The following is a 26,229-nucleotide window of genomic DNA, read 5'->3' on the forward strand; positions in this document are numbered from 1 at the left end:
GGAGGGGGGGCTGGAAAGGTGGCTCAGTGGTAGAGCCTAGCTGGGGGGGAGGGGGAGGGGGCGGGGGAAGAAACTGGGCATCCGTGGCTCCCGCCTTTAATCCTAGCTGCTCAGGAGACTGAGATCTGAGGATCACATTTCAAAGCCAGCCCAGGCAGGAAACTCCATGAGACTCTTAGCTCCAATAAACCACTCAGAAAACCAGAAGTGGTGTGGTGGCTCAAGTGGTAGGTGGCTAGGCTTGAGCTGAAGAACTGATGGACAGTGTTCAGGCCCAGAGTTCAAGCCCCCAACCACAAAAGAAAAAAAAAAAAAAAAGTCTCTCGGACTTTCCTGGCCAGGCTGGCTTCAAACTGCGATCCTGAGATCACTAGAATTATACATAGGATTATAGGCATGAGCCACTGGCGCCCCATTAACTTCCTAAACATAATATTTACTAAACTATCCTTAACCTTTTTTTTTTTTTTGTCAGTTGTGGGGCCTGAACTCCAGGCCTGGGCGCTGTCCCTCAGCTCTTCAACTGTAGACTAGCGCTCTACCACTTGAGCCTCAGCCCCACTTCCGGCTTTTTCTGCTTATGTGGTGCTGAGGAATCAAACCCAGGACCTCATGCATTCAAGGAAAGCACTCTACCACTGAGCCACCTTGCAGCCCCTCCTTGACCTTTCTGTAACACTTATCTGAAATGAATCTCAAAAAGGCTGAGGGCCAATTACTTAGCTATAGGAGAGGCTGAAATCAGAGGATTATAGTTCAAAGCAGCCCACACAGACAAAGCTAGAGACTTTTTTTTTTTTGTCGGTCAATGGTTCTGAACTCTGGGCCTAGGTACTGTCCCTAAGCTCTTCAGTTCAAGGCTACTGCTCTACCAATTGAGACACAGCGCCACTTCCGGCTTTTTCTGTTTATGTGGTGTTGAGGAATCAAACCCAGGGCCTCATGCTTGTAAGGCAAATACTCTACCTCTGAGCCACCTTCCCAGCCCAAAGCTAGAGAATCTTTATCTCCAAGTTTTAGGAAGACTGGGAGGATAACTCAAGCATGACTATTTTTTAAGCAATTGTTAAGCAATTTTTACACTCTAAAAATAGGTTATTAAACCTAAAATAGAGTAATTTTAAAATCTTGGGCTGGAGCCAAGTAGCAGTGGCTAACATCTGTTATCCTACTCAGGAAGCTGAGATCTGAGGATCATACCACTTGAGCCACAGGACCACTTCCGGCTTTTCTGCTCACTATGTGGTGCTAAGGAATCAAACCCAGCGCCTCATGCATGCAAGGCAAGCACTCTACCCTGAGCCACTTTTCCAGCCACCCCATTTGTAATTTTTAAGAATAAAATGCAAGTTTTTCTTAAATAAGAATATAAAGCTGGCCGGGCCTAGTGGCTCACATCTATAATCCCAGCTACTCAGGAGGCTGAGATCTGAGGATCATGGTTCAAAGCTAGCCCAGGTAGAAAAATCTGGCAAACTCTTATCTACAATAAACCACTAAGAAAACCTGAAGTGGAGCCAAGTGGAGCCGGGTGCCGGTGGCTCACACCTGTAAATCCTAGCTGCTCAGGAGGCTGAGATCCGAGGATCACGATTCAAAGCCAGCTTGGGCAGGAAAGTCCATGAGACATAATCTCCATTAAAGCACTAGAAAACCAGAAGTGGCGCTGTGGCTCAAGCGGTAGAGCGCTCGCCTTGAGCTGAAGAGCTGAGGGATAGTGCCCAAAAGCTCTGAGGTCAAGCCCCACGGCTGACAAAAAAAAAAGAAAGAAAGAAAAGAAAACCGAAAGTGGCACTGTGGTTCAAGTGCTAGAGCACTGGCCTTGAGCTGAAGAGCTCAGGGACAGCGCCCAGGCCCAGAGTTCAAGCCCCAGGACCAACACACAAATGAAAAAGAAAAAAAAAAAAAAAAGGCAGATACTCAAGTTTTTCATATAAAATAGAAAAGTAAGACTAAAGGTGTGGTTCAGAACATAGAGTGCCAGCCAAGCAGCAAGCTAAGAAAGTGTAAGGTCCTGTTCAAACACCAACAGGTAGGTAAGTTTATAGATAGACAGGCAAAGTATTTATATATATACTACATGAACATCTTCCCATATACTTTTTCTTTATGGTGGTACTAGTCAAGAAACCCAGGAGCTTGGACGTGCTAGAAAAGTGTTGTTCCACTAAACTATATTTCCAGCCTCTTCCCTTTTTTTTTTTTTGGTCGGTCGTGGGGGCTGAACTCAGGGTCCCTCAGCTCTTCAGCTCAAGGCTAGCGCCCTACCACTTGAGCCACAGAGCCACTTCCTGCTTTTTCTGCTTATGTGGTGCTGAGGAATCAAATCGAGGGCCTCATGCATGGGAGGAGGTAAGCACTCTACCACTGAGCCACCTTCCCAGTCCCCTCTTCCCTTTTTATAAAGCTGTCTCATTCTATTTCCCAGACTAGCCTACCCTCCTATCAAACTTCCTGCCTCAGCTTCCGGTGTAGCTTTTTCAAGTACCTTAAACCATCTCTAAATACTTAGAATATCTATTATAATGCATATAGCTGTTGCACTGGGGTCGGAGCCTGGGGTTACACCTTACTAAAAGAACACAGGCTTAGCAGAATCCAAGCAGACCTGGATTCCAAGAACCAAAAAAAAAAAAATTTTTTTAAAGCAAAGTACTTGTATATGTTCACTGCAGATGGAATTTTTCCCAAATACTTTCTATCCATAGTTGGTTGGATAAAGAAGGATGACTAGCCCGGCACTGGTAGCTCAAGCATGTAATCCTAGCTACTCAGGAGTCTGAAATCATGGTTCAAAGCCAGCACGGGGAAGAAAGTCCGTAAGACTCTTATCTCCAATAAACCACTAGAACACTGGAAATGATGCTGTGGCTCAAGTAGTAGACCACTCACCTTGAACTGAAGAGCACAGAGACAGCACCCAAACCCAGAGTTCAAGCCCCACAATCAACAAAAAAGTGACTATATCTCCTAAATTTATAATAAAAATCTGCCTAAAATAATGTTTGCTCTCCTTACAACATTTGACAATATTTAAAGTAAGTATTAAAGTCCTTAGAAGCTCCCTGAAGAGGGCTGGGATTGTGGCTTAATGGTAGCATGCTTGCCTAACATGCATGAAGTCCTGGGTTCAATTCCTCAGTACCACATGAACAAAAAAGGCTAGAAGTGACATTGTGGCTCAAGGTGTAGAGTGCTAGCCTTGGGTGAAAGCAGCTCAGGGACAGTGCCCAGGCTCTGAGTTCAAGCCCCAGGGCTGGGGGAAAAAAAGAAAAACAGTTCCCTGAAGAATGTGATTTCAGTATATCAATGATTTCAGATTTTACATTTGAGAGCAAAGTGGGAAGTGGGAAATGAGGCTATGAGAAAAGACTACAGTTGTGATTTTAACAGTTATTAATTACATGGCTTTAAAAGATGACGTTCTAAGCCCTTGATATATACTAGGAACAAAACAGAAGCCTCAGGAAATTTATTTACAATTTTCAATAACCCATAGATGAAAAGGTTCTCCATCTCACCCAGACTCTAATACTGTTTCATTAACCGCCCCCCCCCATAAGAAACTTATTTAAGAATTACCAATGTACACTACTCAGTAGACTGAGATCTGAAGAGGAGCTGGGGCAATAAAGTTTATGAGACTCAACTCCAATTAACCACCAAAAAGCCAGAAGTGGAGGTGGCTCAAATGATAGTCTGGCCCTGAGTTCAAGCCCAGGACTGGCAGGAGAAGTTCAAGCCCAGTACTGGCAGGAGAAAACTGCCAAACAAACCTGAAAATCACTGGTATGCCCCAGAAAGGGGGAAGGGGACACAGCAGGAACCATTAGTATGTTAAAACCCCAGTGAATTCCTCAGTGCGCCTTTTCAGAAAAGCCTGCAAGCAACCTTCATTGTCTGGGTTATCAATAGGAATGCAATAGCAATTTTAATCCAGCTTTTGCAACTGACCTACTAATAAGCAATAGTGTGAATTGCCACATACTTCATTTGCACATAAGTTCTCCTACTAAAGACAACAATCCTCCCTGAGTCATTCTAGAAACAAAACAACAGAACTACACCTCACTAATGAAAATAGCACATTCAAGTTTTGCAACTAATCCCTCATAGCCAGTTAACTCCCACATCTGATGGGTTGGGGACATGCACAACATGTTGAGTTTGATCCCTAGCACCACACATACATATACATACATACATACATACATACATACATACATACATACATACACACACACACACACACACACACACACACACACACACACACACACACAGTCTCACTCCCACCTCCCTTTACTTTCCTTGTTGGTCCCCTCCCCACATTAGTTTCCATGGAAGAACAGAAGAAGGGGAAGCCATGCAGAAGCTATTGAGACAATGTCCCCAGAGGTAGCAGAGGAGTGGGAGGCAAAGCAGTTGGGATACTAGTTCCAAGGGGCACACAATTGACTGAGCAATGAAGTAAATGTATCATGAATAATGGGAGTCAGGATTTCACTGAGAAGATATTTACAAACATGGAAACGGGAAGATTAGAACTCAACTCTGCAAAAACAGCCAAACTGAGTACCTAGAAATTTTTTTTCTAAATTTTTTTCTAGAAGAAGCAGGGCATTTCAAAGGACAAAAATACAAAATAACCTTTGTAATGCCTAAAATAAAAACTTAGTGATGAAGCTGGGCACTAGTGGCTCATACCTGTAATCCTAGCTACTCAGGAAGCTGAGATCTGAGGATCACAGTTTGAAGCCAGCTCTCTAGGGCAGGAAAGTCCATGAGACTCTGATCTCTAATTAATCGCAGAAAAAGCCAGAGGTGGAGCTGGGATTGTGGCTTAGTGATAGAGTGCTTGCCTAGTATGCATGAAGTCCTGGGTTCAATTCCTCAGTACCACATAAACAGAAAAGGCTAGAAGTAGCATTGTGGCTCAAGGTGTAGAGTGCTAGCCTTGAACAAAAGGAGCTCAGGGACAGTGCCCAGGCCCAGAGTTCAAGCCCCAGGACTGGTAACAGAAAACTTAATGAGCTAATTGCCAATGGCTCACATCTGTAAACCTAACTACTCAGGATGGCTGAGATGGAAACAAACAAGACAGAGGGACAGAGGGGGAGGGAGGGGAGGGAAAGAAGGAGAGGGAGAGAGGGAGTACACAGAAATTAGTATACATGGGGCTGGGAAGGTAGCTCACTGGTAGAGTGCTTGCCTTGCATGCATGAGGCCCTGGGTTTGATTCCTCAGCACCACATAAGCAGAAAAAGCCGGAAGTGGCACTGTGGCTCAAATGGTAGAGTGCTAGCCTTGAGCTGAGGGACAGTACCCAGGCCCTGAGTTCAGGCCCCATGACGAAGGAAGGAAAGAAGGAAGGAAGGAAGGAAGGAAGGAAGGAAGGAAGGAAGGAAGGAAGGAAGGAAGGAAGGAAGGAAGGAAGGAATTAAGCTGGGTGCTGGTAGCTCATGCCTGTAATCCTAGCTACTCAGGAAGCTGAGATCTAAGGATCGCAGTTCAAAGCCAGCCAGGGCAGGAAAGTCCGTGAGACTCTTATCTCCAATAAACCACTTGAAAACCAGAAGTGGTGCTGTTGCTCAAGTGGTAGAGTGCTCGCCTTGAGCTGAAGAGTGTAGGAACAGCACCCAGGCCCAGAGGTCAAGCCCCACGACTGACAAAAAAAAAATTAGGGGTGGGAAGGTGGCTTGCCTTGCATGCCTGAGGCCCTGGGTTCGATTCCTCAGCACCATATAAGCAAAAAGAAAAAAGCCAGAAGTGGCACTGTGGCTCAAGTGGTAGAGCGCTAGCCTTGAGCTGAAGAGCTGAGGGACAGCACCCAGGCCCAGAGTTCAGGCCCCATGACCGAACCCAAAAAAAAAAAAAAAAGGAAAAAAATTTATTATACATACAAATTAGTAGAGTTATATGCCTGTTGTTGTGCAGGTACAGGGGCTTAAACTCTGGGCCTGGGTGCTGAGTTATTTTGCTAGAAGCTAGTCCTCTACCACTTGAGCCACATCTCCACTTCCAGCTTTCTTTTTTGTAGTTAATTGGAGATAAAAGTCTCATAAACTTTCCAGCCTGGACTGGCTTTGAACCACAACCCACCGATCTTAGCCTCCTGAGTAGTTAGGATTATTGTCATGAGCCACAGTTGCGCAGCATGCCTTTTATTTATGCATTAAATAAAAGCATCAAGCGTCTATGACATTCACTTTTATTTATCTTTGTGTTTGTACTGGTACCTCATTCTTTAACTTAGCTTTTTCCTCTCATAATTGGTGCTTTACACATGAGTCATGACTCCAATCTAGCTTTTTGATTATTTGGAGCTATCACCTAGGCTGGCTTCAAATGTCAATCTTCAGATCTCAGCCTTCTGAGTAAATCAGATTACAAAGTAAGCCAGCACTTAGCTCACTATACTATCTAGAAATGTGAAAATCTATGAGCTAGATATGGCAATGCACACCTGTAATCCTATCACTATGGAGACTGAGGTAGCAGGATGGCAAGTTTGAAGCCAGCCTGGGCTTCAGGTAAGATTTTGTCTCAAAAAAATGTAAAACATAAAATTCATCTCTATACTGGACATAAAATCACAAGTAATTAAATGTGAAACAAAAATCGCTACATTTAAGTAAGGATATTATAATCATTCCACTGTGATTTTAGACACTGGCACGTTCCAACTTGACTGAGACAAGGACACTGTAGTATGAACACCCCGAAGTAGGGTACTTTATGGATCTGGATATCTTTTCACTACACTCCCACACTAGTCACCAGCTATACAGCACTCCAAAATTGCATGGTTTTTAATCATTTACATTTGGCTTCTATAGTAAGAGTATGCTAATTTCATTCAAAACATAAATAGCTACTAAGTGAATAATAAATTAGCCTTTTATAGGTAAGGAAGATTTTTTTTTTAAAAGATTGGAAATTACAAGCCAAGGTTTCAGGTTTTTTTTCTTTGTTTTTTTTTCAAGGGAGAAGGGAGAAAGGAAGAGAATGAGGAAAAGATGGATATAGGAGAAGGAAACAGATAAGGAGAGAGAAATAATATCAAAAGACATTTGTGTCCAAATTAAATACTCTCTTTAATTTACAGATTTCAAACTAAGGGGAATGAGAGACTTGGAAGCCCATACAGAATAACTTTCACTCACATTACCACCATCTAGGTAGATTTAAAATGGATGGATGGGGGCTGGGAAGTTGGCTCAGTGGTAGAGCGCTTGCCTTGCATGCATGAGGAGGCCCTGGGTTCGATTCCTCAGCACCACATAAGCAAAAAGAAAAAAGCCAGAAGTGGTGCTGTGGTTCAAGTGGTAGAGCGCTAGCCTTGAGCTGAAGAGCTGAGGGACAGCGCCCAGGCCCAGAGTTCAGGCCCCACGACCAGACCCAAAATGAATGAATGAATGAATGAATGAATGAATGAATGAATGAATGAATAAAATGGATGGATGGATGTACGGATGAATGCTGGTAGCTCACACTTAGCTACTTAGGAAGCTGAGATCTGAGGATCACAGTTCAAACCCAGCCTGGGCAGAAAAGTCTGAGACAATTAGCCAGAAAAGCCCTAGTGACCAGCGCAGGCACGCATGCACGCACACATCCAATAGATCAAGTCTCTTCTCCTTATAAGCATTCCAGACAATCCCAACCAAACAAGAACCTACAACAAAGGTAAATGGGAAAAAGCACCTTCTACGTGTCAAATGCCACCATTCTTTGCAATGACTGGTATATTTTCCCTCAGTCTGCCACAGGAATTCCACTCAGAAGACAAAAATGCATTTCAAGCATTCTGTGTTAATGTTAATATAGCTCAAGATAAATGAATTTTTGTGTAATTTTTGCTAATTTTTGTAACTTTTTAAAATATTCAAAAGCCTATCCTGCCTGAGAACTGATATTCAAAATCATATTCAAAACTAAAAACAGTTTCATAGAAACTGTCTGGTCTCTAATGATATTCTAATGATGGGTATAAATAACTACTGACTGTAAGGAACAAGGAAACTTCTTTGTATTATGTGACAAAGATTCTGGAATATATGCTAATGTATATCCCAGGTCTTTAAACTCAAGAGAATCATTATGATAAAACAACTAAAATGAACAAAATACATTTTTAAGTGGGTTTTATTCTTTGAAAATAATTTTGATGAGGGGCAATCTATCATCCTCTGGATATTATTGGATTGGTCCATAAAAGAGGGTGGGGAGAAAAATCTGAAATTTAGACATAAAAGGAATTTTTGAATCTTTAAAGGGTTCCATTCATTTGCTCATTCTAATTCAAAGTGTCGCCTTTGCACACACCTCTCTTTTACAACTGAAAGACAACAACCAATTGTGTAACTCCTTCCTTCCCCCTTCAATCCAGCTAACATACAAAGGAAAGGACTTTCTTTATTGTGCTCCCGTAATGAATCTTTGTTAACTAAAAATCGATTCAGAAAGTCTTCCTTTAATTTTTTTTTATTTCAGCATTTAGAAAGCTGTGGAGAGAATGAACACAATAGATTTTTTTATTATGTAAAAAGGCATAGCCAATTTTTTTAATACTCTGATTATATTCTAAGGCTCTGGTCTTCCTTTGGCACTGAGGGGAAAAAGCCAAATCAGCATCCTTCTCAATGTATTGTCAAACAAAGACACTGATCAAAATATAAACTGGACAAAAAATTGACTCTGACCTTCCCCCCCCCTTTAAAATGTCAGCTGTCTAGTTTGCCCCCCCCTTCTTTTTAATCCAAATACTGCAAAAGCCTAATCATTGTTAAGAGAACATTCATCTTGAAAACGTTTTATATAATGTATTCCCAGTGTACACCTCTTAATCCTGTAAAACAGTTATTAGTTAATGTTGTAATTAGCTAGGGAAAAGGGCAGAAGGAGGCACTTAAGCTTCAGTTTTAACCTAAGTATTGCATGATTTTTCTCATTGTGATTTCTACAAGACACCAGAGGTGAATACCATTAATTTTTCTTTGCAGAGCCATCATTCTGATACAACTACCTCACATCCCTTTCACTTAAATTACTCAATTCGATTTTCCTCCCAGTAGCAGACTCACTTTTTTTTTTTGGTAAAGCAAATTCCACAATGGGGATAAAAGGCTGGTCCATTTAGCGCCAAGTTGGACCAGCAACAACATTTCTATTATAGGGGAAGACAGGCAGGAAAGCGGAAACCTACAGTAGCTTATTTGTGGGGAAAGGGAGAGATAACAGAATCAGGGGTGATGGGGAGATTATTGGTTGTAAACCTTTCTATGCTCTTTGAACCCACTAAAAATGCACTACCTACTCAAATAAAAGTATATTCGTTTAAAAGAGAAAAAAATCACTCTTAAGATAAAGGAGTTGCAGGGACACACGTCTGCTGAGTTTTAAAATAACCTGTTTTTATGAGTAGCTTTTATGAGTAGCTTTTGTTCTGCGATACGTAAGGTCTGCCTTTAAATGCAGTGGAGAGCAAGGTGCCAGCTAGGCCCCCGCGATCCTCGGGCTCCCCGCGGGATGCGGCTCGCCGGCCGGCCGCCCGCCCGCCCTCCGCGCATTCCGAGCGCCGCCCCGCCGATTCCCACATAAAGTGGGTCCCGGCCGCCATTTTAGAGTCATTCACACGAGCCGGACCGCAGCAACCCTCCGCTCGGAACGGGCTGGCTCGGTGTCCTCACCCCTGCCCTGGTCGCGCCAGGGGGTCAGGCTGCCGCCAGAGGCAGGCCGAGCCCCGCGAACCTGCGTACGGCGAAGTGACACGTCCGGCCACCTAACCCCGTTGCGGCAGTGCACGTGCGAGCACGTCGGTGCGGACCGACGGCCGGGCCCACCCCCGAGCAGAAGAATGCGCGCACATCCCGCGGCTTCCCGCTCCCACCGTCCGCAGCCCAGTGTTTTTTGTTGAGTTTTTTTTTTTTTCCGCCGAGACACTGACGAGGTGGAAGGGGGAGGAGGAAGGGGAGGAGGAGGAAGGGGTGGAGCACCACCGAGACGGAAAGTTCCCATCGGCTCGCCGCGGTCTCCCCGGCGTCCCCCGGTGCCCCTTCGGCTCCGAGGCGAGCCCGGAGCAGCGGACCTCCCACCCTCCCCCGGGCCTGCGGGCGGCCTGCCGGTCAGGCATGGCCTCACGGTGCGGGCTCCTGTTCACACGCGGGCGGGCACGCGCACACGAGCGCTCCGTGGCGAAGACCGGGTCTCGGTAACAGCGACGGCCAACAGAAGCAATGGTTCTCCACCCGGGGGACGGAGGCGCCCGGCGGCCTCCGCGCTCCACGTCCTCAGCCAGGCCGCTGTTTTCCTCCCTGGTTGACTCACTAATGAGCACGTTCCATCATTTCCTCCGCTCTCCGGACAGAGAGGGGAACTGAAGAGCGAGCCCGACGTGGAATCTTTCTTGAGCCTCGGCAGAAGCGCACGGCTGCGTTCCTTCTTGGCGTGCCCGTGTGGACACACCGGCCCCGGGAGCGGGGCTGTGCGCAGAGGCCTCCTCCGCTCGCTCGGCGAGCGCGAGCCACGACCAAAAAAGTAACCCGTGGCCAGGGCGACGTTTGCGCCCGTTCCGCTCGCCCCAGGACCCGGGGCGGGCGCCAGCGGCCGCCCGGGAAGGTTTGCACTTTCCAGTGTTCCGGGAGCCCACAGTCTCCAAAGGCCACCGCGTCCACCGGTCCCGCGCTCCGCTAGCCCCCCGCCTCCCCAGGCTCCCGGGTGGGGTGCGGGGAGGACGCAGGGCGAGAGCTCCCCACTCCCGGCCCGGTGCGTCCCTACGAGTCCCCCACCCCCAAACCCGACGGAGCGTCCGCCACTCGGTCAGGGCCTTCTGCCTCGGGTGCCCCGTGAGCGGGCTCAGAGCCAGGGGCCGGACCGCCTGCCCTGTGTTACCCACCGGGACCTCGGCGTCCGCACGACTCTCGCTCTCCAGGGCTGACATCTCCGGCGCGGGAGTGGTGCGGATCGGGGCTCCCGGCGTCGAGCCGGGCTGTCCGGCGTGCTCGGGTCCCCGCCCGGCCGCTCCGGACCAAGGAGCGGCGGACAACAAGGACGCGACCCCGCGGGCGAGCTCGGCGAGAGCGCGGCGCCCACCGCTCCTCCGCGGACGCTGGCGCCGGCCTCCTCCCTCCGAGGCTGGGAGGCGGCGGTCGGTGGCCGGTTCCGCCGAGGCCCGACGCCGCGACGCGGGCCAAGGGGACGACGGTCCGGACAGCCTGGCGGGGCCGCACCGCCCGAGGGTGTCGGCGGCCGGGATCGCCGCGCCAGTTCCGCGCACGGGGAGGGGCCGGCAACGGGCCGGAGCGGCAGCGGCGCCCGCGGAGCGAGCGCGGCCCCGGGCCGCGTGTCACTCACCGTTTGAAATGTTCGATGATCTTCTCCTCCCGCACGTTCTCCGGTAAGTTGCCCACCCAGAGGTGCCTGGTTTCCCGCACCATGCTGGGCGGCGCGCCGGCGGCCGCGGTGGCTGACTCCCCCTCGCCGGCTTCGTACTCGGCCGTCAGCGCCGGGAGGCGGGCGCCGGGGCGGCGGCGGCGGCGGCTGCGGCGGTGGCGTCGGCAGCGGCGGCGGCTCCTCCGGCTCCCCCCCGTGCAGAGACCATCCCTCTCCCCCAGGTTCTGACTCTCGGGCCTCGCAGCTCCGCTCTGCCGCCACCACACACCCGAAGCCGACCCTCGCGCTCCGGCGGCGCATGCGCGCGGGCGGCGGCGGGCGGGGGGAGCGGGAGGAGGGGCGAGCGGGACCCGGGCGGCCGCGACTACGACGGAGCTGGCGCTGTGGCGGCCGGACGCTTCCCACCGGCGCGCGCGGCCCGCCTCTCGCCGCCTGGCCGCCGCCCCCTCTTCGCGAGCGCGCGCGCGTCCGACCGCCCTTCGCGGCCGGGACGCCGAGTTCCTCCCAGCCGCGGCGCGCAGGCGCGCGGGGCCGGGCGGGGGAGGAGGAACGCGGAGCCGGGAAGCGGAGCGCGCGCGCCCGGCCGCAGTGCGCAGGCGCGCAGCCCTGCGGGAGGCCCCCGCCTGCCCGCCCGCCCTCCCGCGTTGTTCAGTCCTCCCGTACACGCGCCGCGTGACGCTGGGGCGGCCTGCAGCCCCGCCGGGTATGCGTCCCAAGGCTCAGGCCTGGGGAAGAACAAAGAAAACCGGGCTGGTTCCGACACGTTTGTGGGTTAAAGCGGCTCCGACCAGGCGGAACCCCTGCGCCTGCTCGCCCTGCAGCCAGTGCCTGGCAGTTTCCGGGCGCTTGGATTTCCCCGCCTGCTTGGGAAAGTGGTCAGGACGAGGCTGCCGGCTCACCGCCCAGCCCGGCAGCCACCGCCTCGGAAACCCATCCCTCCCAAGAATCATTGGCTTGTAACATTAAGCAACTTTCTAATATAGGACCTTGTGAAACGTCTTGCCAAGATATCCTTGCTCATCCTTACGGTATAAAAGGAACAGAACTGAACTGAGACAGTTAGGCGGCTGCTGCGCCAATCACGGGGTAATTTAGTGTCTTATGTTTTTAACAGGAGTGGATTGTTCCTCCGCCGCCCCCCCCCCCCAGGTCTAGGAATTTACAAAGCTTCAGTTGTACTTTACTATAATGACCAGCTTGCAGTAACCTGTCGCCTTGACTTTGAAGAAAATTCACAGTTAAGGCAACTACAGAATGGAGAAGAACCAAGTTAATGAGGACGGTCAGCAATTCAGTTTTTGTTTGGTTGTTGTTGTGGGTTTGTGTTTTTTGTTTTTTGAAATGTGGTCTTGATTCACCTGCCTCAGCCTCCCAAATGCTGGGAGTGCACCATCACCCCCATTTCTTAACATTTTTCATACACATAAATAATAAAGAAATACTTAAGGTATAGAGGTACAGAACACATAAATATCTGGTCTCACAGTGCCCTTAAAAACAAACTACAAGCCAGCACCAGGCTCACACCTGTGTCTTACACCTGTAATCCTAGCCATTCAGGAGGCTGAGATCTGAGGATGACGGTTCAAAGTCAGCCCGGGCAGAAAAGTCCATGAGACTCTTTACCTACAATAAACTATTCAGAAAAAGCATGATGTGGCACTATGGCTCAGGCTGTAGCGTGCTAGCCTTGAGCACAAAGAGGCTCAGGGACAATACCCAGGCCCTAAATTCAAGCCCAGACTGGCCAAAAAAAAAAAAAAAAAGATAAAACTACACTTTTTTTTTTTTGAGTGTCCAGACTTGCCTCCAAACCCTCCCATCAGGATTACAGGCCTTAACAATACCACATCTAGCCAAGCTACAATAATTTCTACTAGAAAACATTGCTGGTGGTGGATTTTTGTTGTTCTTGTTGTTATTTTTGTACTGCAGTTTGAACTCAGGGCCTTGCACTTGGCAGTCAGGCACTCTACCACTTGAGTCATGCCCCAAACCCAGTTAATTTCAAGTAATGAGTCAAGTTTTTGCTTTTGCAGAGATTTGTCTCAAAACTCCATTCTCCTACCTATGACTTCCTTCCTGCATTACTGGGATAACAGGTATGCACCACCATTCCCAGTTATAACCCCCTGGCCTCAAACCTCAATCCTCCAGGATTTCCAACTCCTGAGAACATGTAAGCACAAGTGTGAGCCACCATGCCTGGTTGAACATGTTTTTAAATTGTTTGAAGTTTTAACTTCATAAGAAGCAGAAACAGGAAGGAAAAATATTTTAAAGACTGAAAACATGCTTGAATTTAAACACATGCCATTCTTTCATCCAGAAGCTAAGAGACAGAGACAAAAATCAGAAAAACAAATATTGGAAACAGGAAAAAAAGAAAGTACTATTAGTATTTGTAAACAACAATACTGAAACTCATTCACAATTGAATTCACTTATGGTATATGCCTCCAAAGAGATTTTTGTCTCCATGCAAAATAATCATTAAGTGATTAGAAACTTTGAATCTTAAAAATTATATACAGGCTCATACCTGTAATCCTAGCTACTCAGGAGGCTGAGATCTGAGAATTTTGGTTCAAACCTCCTGCAGAAAAGTCCATGAGACTCTTATCTCCAATTAACCACCTAGGAAGTGGCGCTATAGCTCAAGTGGTAGAGTGCTCACCTTGAGCTGAAGAGCACAGGGACAGGGCCCAAGCCCAGAGTTCAAGCCCCATGATGGACCAAAAAAACAAAAACAACAATTAACTACCTAAAAACTGGAAGTGGAGCTGTGGCTCAAGTAGTAGACCACTAGCCTTGAGCATAAAAGTTCAGGGACAGTGCTTGGCCCTGAGTTCAAGCCCCAGGACTGGCAGAAAATAAATTGATTAATTAATTTAGAATTGATTCCTTAGCAAAACTGAAAGAAAACTAACCTACATTAAGATGTAGGATTGGAAATTGGGATGTAGCTCAGACCCTCAGTTAAAGTCCTAGCACCTTCAAAAAAGGGAGGGAGGGAAGAAGGGAATTTGACTATTTACATTTGGCCATTTCTCTGTCAAACTGCTATGGTAAACCATAGGATACAATGTGTGTATCATCATGAACTATAGACTACTATGTTGTGGCTGCAGTTAGAAAATGCTGAAATGACATGTGTTTCCTGTGAAACAATTTCACTACAAATGCCCACAATTTAGGGAACACTTTAAAATACATTGTACATTATTCACTGAAAACCAGATAGGTGCTGAGTATGTCAGTGTATATCTATAATTGCAGCAATTAGGAGTCTAATGCAGAAGAATCCAACATTTGAGGCCAGCTGGGTTACCAAGTAAAAAATCTGCCTAAAAAGAAAGAAGTTAAAACTCTGGGAAAGTATCACTATGAAAACCAGAAAAGACTGGGCACTGGTGGCTCACACCTATAATCCTAGCTACCCAAAAGGCAAAAATCTGAGGATGAAGGTTCAGAACCAGCCTGGGCAGGAAAGTCTGTAAAAGTTTTATCTCCAAGTAACTAAAAAGCTGAAAGTGGCTAAGAAGCCTAGCTGTAGCTAGGATTACAGGCATCAAACACTGGTGGGCATCTGGAAAAAATAATTCTTACTTTAGCCTCCCAAATATTGTGATTACTTGCTTGTACCACCATACACACCCTACAGCATAATTTTTTGTTGTTGTTGTTTGGTCGTGGGGCTTAAACTCTGGGCTTAGGCACTGTCCCTCAGCTCCTCAGCTCAAGGTGAGTGCTCTACCGGTTGAGCTACAGTGCCACTTCCGGTTTTCAAGTGGTTTATTGGAGATAGGAGTCTCACAGACTTTCCTGCTCCGGCTGACTTTGAACCGCAATCCTCAGATCTCAGCCTCCTGAGTAGCTAGGATTAAAGGCATAGCCATCGGGCGCCGGGCTTCTAATTTTTTTTTTTTTTTTGGTCCGGTCGTGGGGCCTGAACTGTGGGCCTATGCGCTGTCCCTCAGCTCTTCAGCTCAAGGCTAGTGCTCTACCACTTGAACCACAGTGCCACTTCCGGCTTTTTTCTTTTTGCTTATGTGGTGCTGAGGAATCAAACTCAGGGCCTCATGCATGCAAGGCAAGCACTCTACCACTGACCCACCTTCCCAGCCCCTACTAATTTTTTTTGAATGTACTTTTCCTAGATTATCATAAGGGCTATGTTACCTTGGTGCTGTTTCTCTATGGAAAAAAAGCAGAGTAGATATTTGCTCAATTCTTTTTTTTTTTTTTCCTGACCTTTTCTATTGCAAAAGCTCTTGGTAACAACTCTGATAAGTTCATGCCCTTTGCACAGTTCCACAACAAGTGTTTGATTTGTGAGAGTTTTTCATTTTTGTTGGCGATGCATCAAGAAACACTGGAAAAGCTTTACTCCATTTAGAATCTTGTTACAATATTTACAAGGGCAGAATTTCTGCATAAGCCTGTATGTATGCCTGTATGTTTTCAATAGAAAGGAAAAACAAAGGAAGAGAAGAAAGGCAACCTACTCTGTTATTCTCTGATGAGTTTGTTTTTATAATCTTAACAATTAATAATTGATGCTCATTGAAGAACAAAAAGTGTGGGGGCTGGGGTTGTAGCTCAGCGACAGAGAGCTTCCTAGTGTGAAAGGCCTTGGATTTCATCCCCAGTACCTCAAAAACAGCAGCAACAGAAAAGTGAGGTTGTGATTTATCTATAATGTGTGGTAAAAAGAATTCCCTCATTTGAATATTAAAGGGAATTCAGGAAGGTGACATTAAAGTAGAGCCATTTGCAAAAGGAACTAAAATAGATTTGCTTTTAATCAAGTCTTATTTTCACACTGTGAGGAGCTGCTGTATTTAGCATGCTAGACATGCTCAAAGAGTTCAGTCATGCGTAATGGAAGCTCAGATGGGGAAAGCATCTGAGCCTTAAATCCATGCTTTGAATGTGAACCTAGTCACTAGAGCAGATAAATTCATATTGCCATTTATACAAACATTTACCAGATACATTACAAGAATTCAGTTACAAATTGGGTTCAAGGGTATTAAAATTCAGCTGTTTCATGAGAAAGCATACACAAAATATAAACATTTTTTCAAAAAGGCATATACAAATATATTAATTAACTGCCGGGCGCTGGTGGCTCACGCCTGTAATCCTAGCTACTCAGGAGGCTGAGATCTGAGGATCGCGGTTCAAAGCCAGCCCGGGCAGGAGAGACCGTGAGACTCCTATCTCCAATAAACCACCAGAAAACCGGAAGTGGCGCTGTAGCTCAAGTGGTAGAGCGCTCGCCTTGAGCTGAAGAGCTGAGGGACAGCGCCCAGGCCCAGAGTTCAAGCCCCACGACCGACAAAAAAAAAAAAAAAAAAAACAAATATATTAATTAAATTGACCTCGGTGGCTCATCCCTATAATCATAGATACTCAGAAAGCTGAAATCTGAGGACTGACGTTTGAAGCTATTTGGGGCAGACAAATCCAAGAGTATCATTTGCAATTAACCTGTAAAAACCCTGAGTCTGAGGTGTGTCTCAAGTGGCAGACCACCTAGAAAAAGGCAAGCATGGGGGCTGGGAAGGTGACTCAGTGGTAGAGTGCTTGCCTTGCATTTATGAGGCCCTGGGTTCGATTCCTCAGCACCACAAAAGCAGAAAAAGCTGGAAGTGATGCTGTGGCTCAAGTGGTAGAGCACTAGCCTTGAGCTGAAGAGGTGAGGGACAGCGCGCGCCCAGGCCCACGACCGGCAAAAAAAAAAAAAAAAAGAAAGTAAGAAAGAAAAAGGCAAGCATGGATAGTCTCAGTTCAATCCCCAGTACCAGTGCACACACACACACACACACACAGCTCTTCAGCTTAAGGCAGGTACTCTACCACCTGAGCTACAGTACCACTTCCAGTTTTCTAGTGGTTTATTGGAGATAAGAGTCTTATGGACTTTCCTGCCGGGGCTGGCTTTGAACCATGATTCTCAGATCTCAGCCTCCTGAGTACCTACGATTACAGGCATGAACCACTGGCACCTGGCAAAACCATTCTTTATATGATCTTTATAATAGCAATTTTTTTCTTTTTTTTTTTTTTGGAGGGGGGTCCGGTCGTGGGGCCTGAACTCTGGGCCTGGGCACTGTCCTTCAGCTCTTCAGCTCAAGGCTAGTGCTCTACCACTTGAGTCACAGCGCCACTTCGGGTTTTTTCTTTTTGCTTATGTGGTGCTGAGGGATTGAACCCAGGGCCTCAGGCATGCAAGGCAAGAGCTCTACCACTGAGCCACCTTCCCAGCCCCTATAATAGCAATTTTTTTAAATGAAGGAAAAAAAGAAAATAACAACTAAATATGGTGATGGACACCTGTAATCCTAGCTGAATCAGGAGGATTTCAAGTTTGAGGCCAACTTACCCTGCATAGCAAATGCCAGGCCAGTTGGGCCTATATAACGAAATTCTGTCTAATAATAATAACAGTAACAGTCATAGAAGATAAGACAAATGCCACTGTATTATTATCTCTGAGGGCCAATAGTGAGAATGAACAGTCTACTACTACATTCAATATTGAAAGTACGTGCTGGGGGGCTGGGAAGTTGGCTCAGTGGTAGAGTGTTTGCCTTGCATGCCTGAGGCCCTGGGTTCAATTCCTCCAGCACCACATAAGCAAAAAGAAAAAAGCCGGAAGTGGTTCAAGTGGTAGAGCACTAGCCTTGAGCTGAAGAGCTGAGGGACAGCACTCAGGCCCAGAGTTCAGGCCCCAGGACCAGACCCAAAAAAAAAAGAAAAAAAAAAAAAAAAGAAAAAGAAAAGAAAATTCATGCTGGGAAAATTGTCTATACATATGTTACTTGAACAGCAAAAGGTTGAAAGGATAATAGTGATCTTTCAGGAAGCTAGTACTTCATAAGCATCTTCTTTACTATTTAGGTCTCCAGGAAAGCTAAGTAATTTATTCTATATTATTTTTAGTTTTCCATAAATTAAAATAGAATTGCTGATTTTTTTAAAGGAAGTCAGTTTCCTAAGTTTCTGCCATTCTTTTCTTTTTTTGGTCATGGGGCTTGAACTCTGGGTCTGGGCACTGTCCCTCAGTTTTTCAGCTCAAGGCTAGTGCCCTACCACTTAAGCCACAGCACCACTTCCAGTTTTCTGGTGGTTAATTGAGATGAATCTCATGGACTTTCCTGCCCTCAGATCTCAGCCTCCTGAGTAGCTGGGATTACAGTTGTGAGCCACCATCACCAGGCTTCTGTCATTCTTAACCCAGAGAAAAACTGCTGAAGTGAACTTATTTTTTTAACTTAATTTATTATTTATAAAGTTGATGTATAGAGGGATTACATGAGTCAGGTAATGAGTACAGTGTCTTCTGTTCCCTCACTCCAGTCCCTCCTTCCCCTTAAGTCTTTAAAAAGTTAAGTTTTGCCAGATGTTGTGATACTAAACTCCTGTAATCCCAGCAGTCAAAATGCTGACACAGTCTGTAATCCTAGCTACTCAGGAGGCTGTGATCTGAGGACTGAGGTTCAAAGACAGCCCAGGGAAGGAAAGTCCATGACTCTTACCTTCAATTAACCATAAGAAAACCACAAGTGGTGCTCTGGCTCAAAATGGTAGAGCTCTAGCCTTGAGCAAAAGAGCTCAGGGACAATGCCCAAGACTTGTATTCAAGCCCCATGACTAACCAAATTCAAAAAAAAAAAAAAAAAAGACTGAAGTGGAACTGTGGCTCAAGTGGTCGAGTACCAGCCTTGAGCTGGTTAAGACATAAGTTAAGACATAACACCTAAGCGGGGCGCTGGTGGCTCACGCCTGTAATCCTAGCTACTTAGGAGGCTGAGATCTGAGGATCTCGGTTCAAAGCCAGCCCGGGCAGGAAAGACCGTGAGACTCCTATCTCAAATAAACCACCAGAAAAACCGGAAGTGGTGCTGTAGCTCAAGTGGTAGAGCGCTCGCCTTGAGCTGAAGAGCTGAGGGACAGCACCCAGGCCCAGAGTTCAAGCCCCACGACCGACAAAAAAAAAAAAGACATAACACCTAGTCCCTGAGTTTAAGACCCAGTACGTGCGCGCGCGCACACACACACACACACACACACACACATTCAATTTCAATATTTTGCTAGAAAACATATAGACAGATTTTATATTGTTTTCTCATTTCTTTTACTTATTGTTTATGTAGTACTGAGAAATTGAACCCAGGGGAAGTGGCGCTGTAGCTCAAGTGGTAGAGCGCTCGCCTTGAGCTGAAGAACTGAGAGACAGCGCCCAGGCCCAGAGTTCAAGCCCCACGGCCGACCAAAAAAAAAAATAATAATAAAAATAAAAAAGAATAAAAACAAAATCACGATAATTCTTTAAAAAAAAAAAAAAAAAAAAGAAATTGAACCCAGGGCCTCAAGCATGCTAGGCAAGCACTCTACCACATTCCCAGCCCCTAAACAGAATTTTTTTTTTTAATGTTATATAATACAAATGTCCTGGGATCCATCTGGTTGGTATTTGGAAAATATGGCAGGAAATAGAAATTTTATTTGGGGGGGGGTGGGGGAGTAATGGGCCTTGAACTGGGAGCTGGGCATTGTCCCTGAGCTCTTTTGCGCAAGGCTAGCACTTTACCATTTGAGCTACAGCACCACTTCTAGTTTTCAAGTGGTTAATCAGAGATGAGTCTCACAGATTTCCCTGCCTAGGCTGGCTTCAAACCATGATCTTCAAATCTCAGCCTCCTGAGTAGCTAGGATTACAGGCATGAGCCACCAGCTCCCAGCTGGGAAACTTTCTTTGAAGAGTAATTTGAAATATTTTAAATATTTTGTGATTATGTGTGTTATCTGTGTGTGTGTACTGAGGTCTGAATTCAGGGGCACCCACCCTTGTTTGGCTTTTGCTACTTGTAGCTGGTGCTCTCCACTTGAGCCACATCAGTAGTTCTAGCTTTTTTGCTGGTTAACTGGAGATAAGACTTGGACTTTTCTGACTAGGCCAACTTTGAACTGTGATCCTCAGATCTCAGCTTTCTCAATAGCTAGGATTACAGGTGTGAGCCACTGGCATCTGGCTTGAAATACTTTTTCTAATTAAAAAGTCAGAATCAATAAAGAGTCATAGCTAAAGATGTCAATGTAAACGGCTAAAAGAGTAGTTGGATTGAAAGGTGGCATATTTTCCTTATACCCACAGGTTAAACACTCACCCAAGCACATGACCTTTACTTTTTGAAAAATTCACCCATGGTTCATGCCTGTAATCCTAGCTACTGGAGAGACTGAGATCTGAGGATTGCAGTTTGAAGCCAGCCCCAGCAGGAAACTCCTTGAGACTCTGATCTTCAATTAACTACCCAAAAAAGCATCAAGTAAAACTGTGCCTAAAGTGGTGAAGCACTAACTAGCCTTGAGCACAAAAGCTCAGGCTCAGCACCAAGGCCCTAAGTTCAAGCCCCAGGACTGGCACTAAATAAACAAATGGCAAATGTTTTCTCTCATGTGGGAAAGATAGATCTAAAAATACACTGGGACATAATAAATTACACAGGACTCTAGGCATTCAAACACAGTGAGACCAAAGGAGGATATACTTAGGAGAACACAAAAGCACAATGTTTATGTGCAACTGATCACATAAAATAATATTTATTGAAATTAACTCCAGGAAATAGAAAAGAGGTTTTTTTTTTCCTCTGTTGCTCTTTTGTTTTCTTTTTGTCTTGTTTGTTCATTCATCTGTCTTTGAGAGGGTAAGGTGGGGGCACAGAAATGGAGGTACAAGAGTGAACAAATAACAGTAGTGGTACTCACTAGACACTGTTGAAAATGAACTGTACAACTTGTGAGTGGGCATGGGGTGGGAGGACTGGGAGACAGTGAGGGAAAGGGTGACTTTGTCCAAAAATAAATATACTCTTGGAAGTAGCATTATAGCCTAAGTGGTAGAAGGCTAGCCTTGAGCAAAGGAGCTCAGGACAACACCCAGGCCCTCAATTCAAGCCCCACAATCAACAAAAAAAAAAAAAAAAGAAAAGAAAAGAAAATTAAAAAAAAAAAAAGAAATGTAGTCTCTCTGACTTATGTAACCGTAACTACTCTGTATATCACCTTTATAACAACAATGAAATTTTTTTTCTTTTTCTTTTTTTTTGGTCAGTCGTGGGGCCTAAACTCTGGGCCTGGGCACTGTACCTCAGCTCTTCAGCTCAAGGCTAGTGCTCTACCACTTGAGCTACAGTGCCACTTCCAGCTTTTTCTGCTTATGTGGTGCTGAGGAATTGAACCCAGTGCCTCATTCATGCAAGGCAAGCACTCTACCACTGAGCCACCTTTCCAGCCCCAACAATGAAAATTTTTTTTGTTTTTTGTTTCTTGGTTTTTTTTTTTTTTTTTTGGTCCGGTCATGGGGCCTGAATTCTGGGCCTGGGAGCTGTCCCTCAGCTCTTCAGCTCAAGGCTAGCGCTCTACCACTTGAGCCACAGCACCACTTCCAGCTTTTTCTGCTTATGTGGTGCTGAGGAATCGAACCCAGGGCCTCAGGCATGCAAGGCAAGCGCTCTACCACTGAGCCACTTTCCCAGCCCCAATGAAATTTTTTAAAAATAAATAAAACTAAAACTCACCTGAAGGCTAGGGCCAGTGGCTCAGCCTGTAATCCTAGCTACTAAGAAGACTGAGATCTGAGGATCACAGTTCAAAGCCAGCCTGGGCAGGAAAGTCCATGAAACTCTTTCCTCCAGTAAATTCAGAAAAAGCAGGAAGTGGTGCTATGGCTCAAATAGTAAAGCACTACCCTTAAGCACAGAGAAGCTCAGGGACAGTGCCCAGGCCCTGAGGTCAAGTCCCAGGACCAGCAGAAAAAAAGAAAAAGCTAATGGACAGTAGTGAGTGCTCAGACCCTTGAGTTCAGGCCTCAATAGTGGTGCGCATGCGTGTGTGGACACACACACACACACACACACACACACACACACACACACACACACACACACACACACACACACACACACACACACACGCTTTAAACCAGAATATTTTTTGCCCTTTGTATGAACTCTGGGCCTGGGTGCTCTCCCTCAGCTCTTCAGCTCAAGGCTAGCGCTCTACCACTTAAGCCACAGTGCTACTTCCGGCTCTTTTCTTTTTGCTTATGTGGTGCTGAGGAATCGAACCCAGGGCCTCATGCATGCAAGGCAAGCACTATACCACTGAGCCAGCCCGATATGTCTATTTTAAACTATAAAGCTGTTTTCCTTTCTCATGGTGTTCGCCTCACTGTGGGAAGCGATCGGAAGAACCTAGTAACCCTGCTGTATATCAAGACCGAATCTACACCCGAGTCTTCCATCGGAGGAACACTGGGCCTGGCCTTTTCCAAGCCTCAAATCACAGCCTAAGTAGCAGAATTCTGTGACTTAACAGTGGAAATCCACAGCTTCTGGACAGATTTAACTAGAGTTCGGGTAGAGCCTGGGCACCACCCCGCCGTTCCCACCGGGGAGACACTGAGCTCCCTCCCTCCGCGGGGCCCCAGGGCGGCCCCGCCCCGAGCCGCTGACCTCGCCCGGCGGCCGCGGTCAAGGCGCACACGCACCTGCCGGCCAGTTCGCCCGGCCCCAGGGGCTGCGGGGCCCAAGCACGGCCAGCAACCTCGGAGCCCGGACTGCGGCGGCCGGGGTGCCGGTTTCACCCACTCGCAGCCCTCTTACAGCCGTCGCTCCCACGAGGACCGACCCATCGCCCACCGAGGCAATTATTGTGGGGGGCGGTGTGCGCGTGATGGGAGGGGGTTCGGGGAGGCGAGAAACCTCGGATTTCAAACTCTGGGTCAGATTACAGGACCACAGGGTCGGCGTATGCTTTATAAGTGTGTGTGTGTGAATGGAGAAGCACTGTGCACTTAACCAGGCCCGTTGAACTGAAGCCCCGAGATAATACAAAAATAATTACCTCCAAGACACCCCCTCCCCCGCCAGCCCTGACCGTAACTCCCCCCACGCGGTCAGGTCACTGCGGTGACCACTGTCTGGGGCGGGCGCGGCCTGGCACCCATCGAAGCCACCCTAGTCCCGGCTGGGTGAACGAGAACTCTCGGCAGTGCCAGGTGTGAGCCAGCCCGGCCCCTCCCCGGCCTCGGGGGCTGCTGCGCGAGCGTAGAGGAGGTCCCACCACTCTCCAGACGCCGAAGCCAATCCCGAGGCGCGCAAACATGGCGCGGGCCGGAGTGGGAGGGGCGCCAGCCAAGACTCCATCCCGGCTCAGCCCCGAGGGCACAAAGGGAAAGCTCGACACCCCCCCCCCCGCGGTTTCCGCCAGCGGGAGTAAAGTAAACGAGGAGTCCAGGAGAAACTGGCTGCTCAGACACATTACAAATCGAAGACGCCACCCGAGCCGAGCGCCGAGAAACAAAACAAAACAAAAACACACACAAAAACGGCGCGGTCAGGAGGACTCAGTGCGCAGGCGCGCGGAGCCCCCGCCCAGGCGCCACGGGCCGCCCCTCCCCCTTTCTCTCAAAGATTAGGGAAATTGCCTCAGTGCGCCTGCGCAGTGACGGACCGCTGGGGGGGGGGGAGGGGGGAGGGGAAAACCTGTTCCCTTCATTGTGAGAGCGAACTGCCCCCGCAGGAGGACACGCGCGCCCGCACCACTCTCACACTCTTTACCTCCTACCCTGCGCGCGCCTCGCTCCTCCGCCCGCCTCACTGCGCATGCGTCAGGAGGAACGCGGCGAAGGCTGAGCCTGCGGCTTTTTTGCTGAGTTTCCCTGAGAAGTTTCTGGAAAGGAGGAGACCAAAGGGAAGCTTGGGGGATGGGAATCGCAGGGAAGCGGAGCGGTTCGGAGAGAAGAAAACGAAAAATCCAACACACACCGCCCGGCCTCCAACCATCAAAGCCATGGCCGGGTTCCTCGGGACCCTCGCGCCAAGGAGGAGGGCGCGGGGGCCGCAGCGGGCGGCGGGAGAGCCCGGGCCGCCCGCCCTGGGGACCCGCGTTAACGTCCCCCACACCTGCCGCGTCTGCCGCTGTGGGATCCGGAGAAGGGCTGCCGCCCCTTCCGCCCGCCCCTGGGAGAGGGCAGCTTCGGGGCGTGGGAAGGAGCGGGGCGCCACGGTGGCGACGCGGGGAGGGACCCCGGGCGCCCCGCGTCTCCCACGCCCCCACGCGCCGGGGGCCGGGCCGGCTGCCATTTTGTGGCGCGGCGGCCGCCATTTCACGCGGAGCCTGGGGGCGGGGCCAGGCGCGGCCCCTTTGTTCTCCGCCCGGGCCTCCGGGCCCGTCCCCACCCCCGCCACTGCGTGCGCGTGCGCGAGCGCGCACCCTGCGGCGTGTGAACCCGGGCGCGTGCGGGACTCAGTTGCAAATCCTCGGAAATCGGGGCGTCTCGCCCCATCCCCGGTGGAAGATAATCATCTGGGTAGAGACGGTGCTTGACCTAACAAAGGTGCTGAAATCTCTTGTAGCTGGGTGGTTGGTTTCTTTAAACACACACACACACACACACACAAGGTGGAGTGTCTGGTGAGCTGAGCTGGCCGTTCATTGGCTGGCTCTCGGCACGCACTGCGCAAATAGTTTCAGATAAGGTTTGTAGCCCATTACATCGGACCCATAAGCTTGAACAATAGATTGGGATCTCTCCTGACTGCTGACAGCAGTTCCCATTTTAATTCCTTTCTAAAAAATCCTTTATAAGTGTTTAACACCGGATACAATGAAATATGCCTTGCAACATCATTTCACATCTTGAAAGAGCTATTTTTTTTTCCGGTTTCAGGGGAAATATTTAAATGTGAGTCTCGGTGTTTTTTTAATGGTAGCATGTTGACCTCGAATCAACAAAGCCAGGAAATTCGAGAGTAATGTTGCTAAATTTATCTCCATGCCTTTTGTGCAAGGTTTTTTTTGTTTTTTGTTTTTTGTTTTTTGGTTTAGGGTTTTTTTTGTTGTTGTTGTTTTGTTTCTTCTTTCACAACAGGCCGTGCTCGTGAAGGAGCCAGCCCAGCCCTTCCTGGCTCAAGTCTATTGGTGTGTCATCCATAGTAGGCTTTTGGGAGAATTTTACTCCCTGTATAATTACAGGGATTCGTTAGCTGTTTCAGTAATGGGAGGGTAAAGCTCACAATTAGACGAAAAGGTCAAAAACTGTTGGAGAGGTAACCGACGGGATTGATTGCTGCCAAATGAAAGACTATGCTGCGAAGAGCATTTTCTATCCCAGATTTTATTTTTAGTTCCATTGTGAGTAGGACACTGCTTGGTGCTTTACATTTTTATACTGTGTTCTTAAGATTCAATAAGCCTTTTGAAATGATCATCTGTACTTCCTTGCGCAGTAATTTCTTGTATTTTTAATGCGGATTTCTTTTTTGCCTGTACATATAAAGTTTAAAAACAATTGAAAAGGGAAATTATCTTAATAACTGGAAGAATATGTTCTAAGTTTGGGACTTGAAATTCAGAGGTTGATAAATTTTCTTTGTACAGACTAGATAGGTCTGTTTAATTCTAGTTTTGTTTTTTTTTTGTTTTTTTTTTCGCCAGTTGTGGGGACTGAACTCTGGGCCTGGGCACTGTCCCTCAGCTCTTCAGCTCAAGGCAAGCGCTCTACCACTTGAGTCACAGGGCCACTTCTGGCTTTTTCTGCTTATGTGGTGCTGAGGAATCGAACCCCGGGCCTCATGCATTGCAAGGCAAGCTCTCTACCACTGAGCCACCGTCCCAGCCCTAGTTTTGTTTTGTTTTGTTTTTTTAAATAAAATATGTAGCCAGGCACTGGTGGCTCACACCTATAATCTTAGCTACTCAGGAGGCAGAAATCTGAGGATCATGGTTCAAAGCCATCCCAGGCAAAAAAGT

The 26,229-nt window shown here is 47.6% G+C and overlaps 1 protein-coding gene across 4 annotated transcripts in view; it reads right to left on the minus strand.

Moving 5' to 3' along the window:
- The window catches only part of LOC138838405 (msx2-interacting protein-like), a 72,503-nt gene extending 60,786 nt beyond the window's left edge, over window positions 1-11,717 (minus strand). For 3 of the 4 annotated variants that reach the window (XR_011375597.1, XM_070037871.1, XM_070037870.1), the window contains exon 1: window positions 10,898-11,717. Coding sequence is in view for 3 of the 4 variants with exons in the window: in XM_070037871.1 (XP_069893972.1) it covers window positions 10,898-11,694 (797 nt within the window). In the remaining variant the exon portion in view is untranslated. The remainder of the gene's footprint in view (window positions 1-10,897) is intronic. The other variant, XM_070037872.1, reaches the window with a different exon arrangement.
- Between the last annotated feature and the right edge of the window lie 14,512 nt (window positions 11,718-26,229).

This window comes from Dipodomys merriami, unplaced genomic scaffold (assembly GCF_024711535.1).
Source record: "Dipodomys merriami isolate MVZ:Mamm:240054 unplaced genomic scaffold, mDipMer1.0.p SCAF_28, whole genome shotgun sequence".
Lineage (NCBI taxonomy): Eukaryota > Metazoa > Chordata > Mammalia > Rodentia > Heteromyidae > Dipodomys > Dipodomys merriami.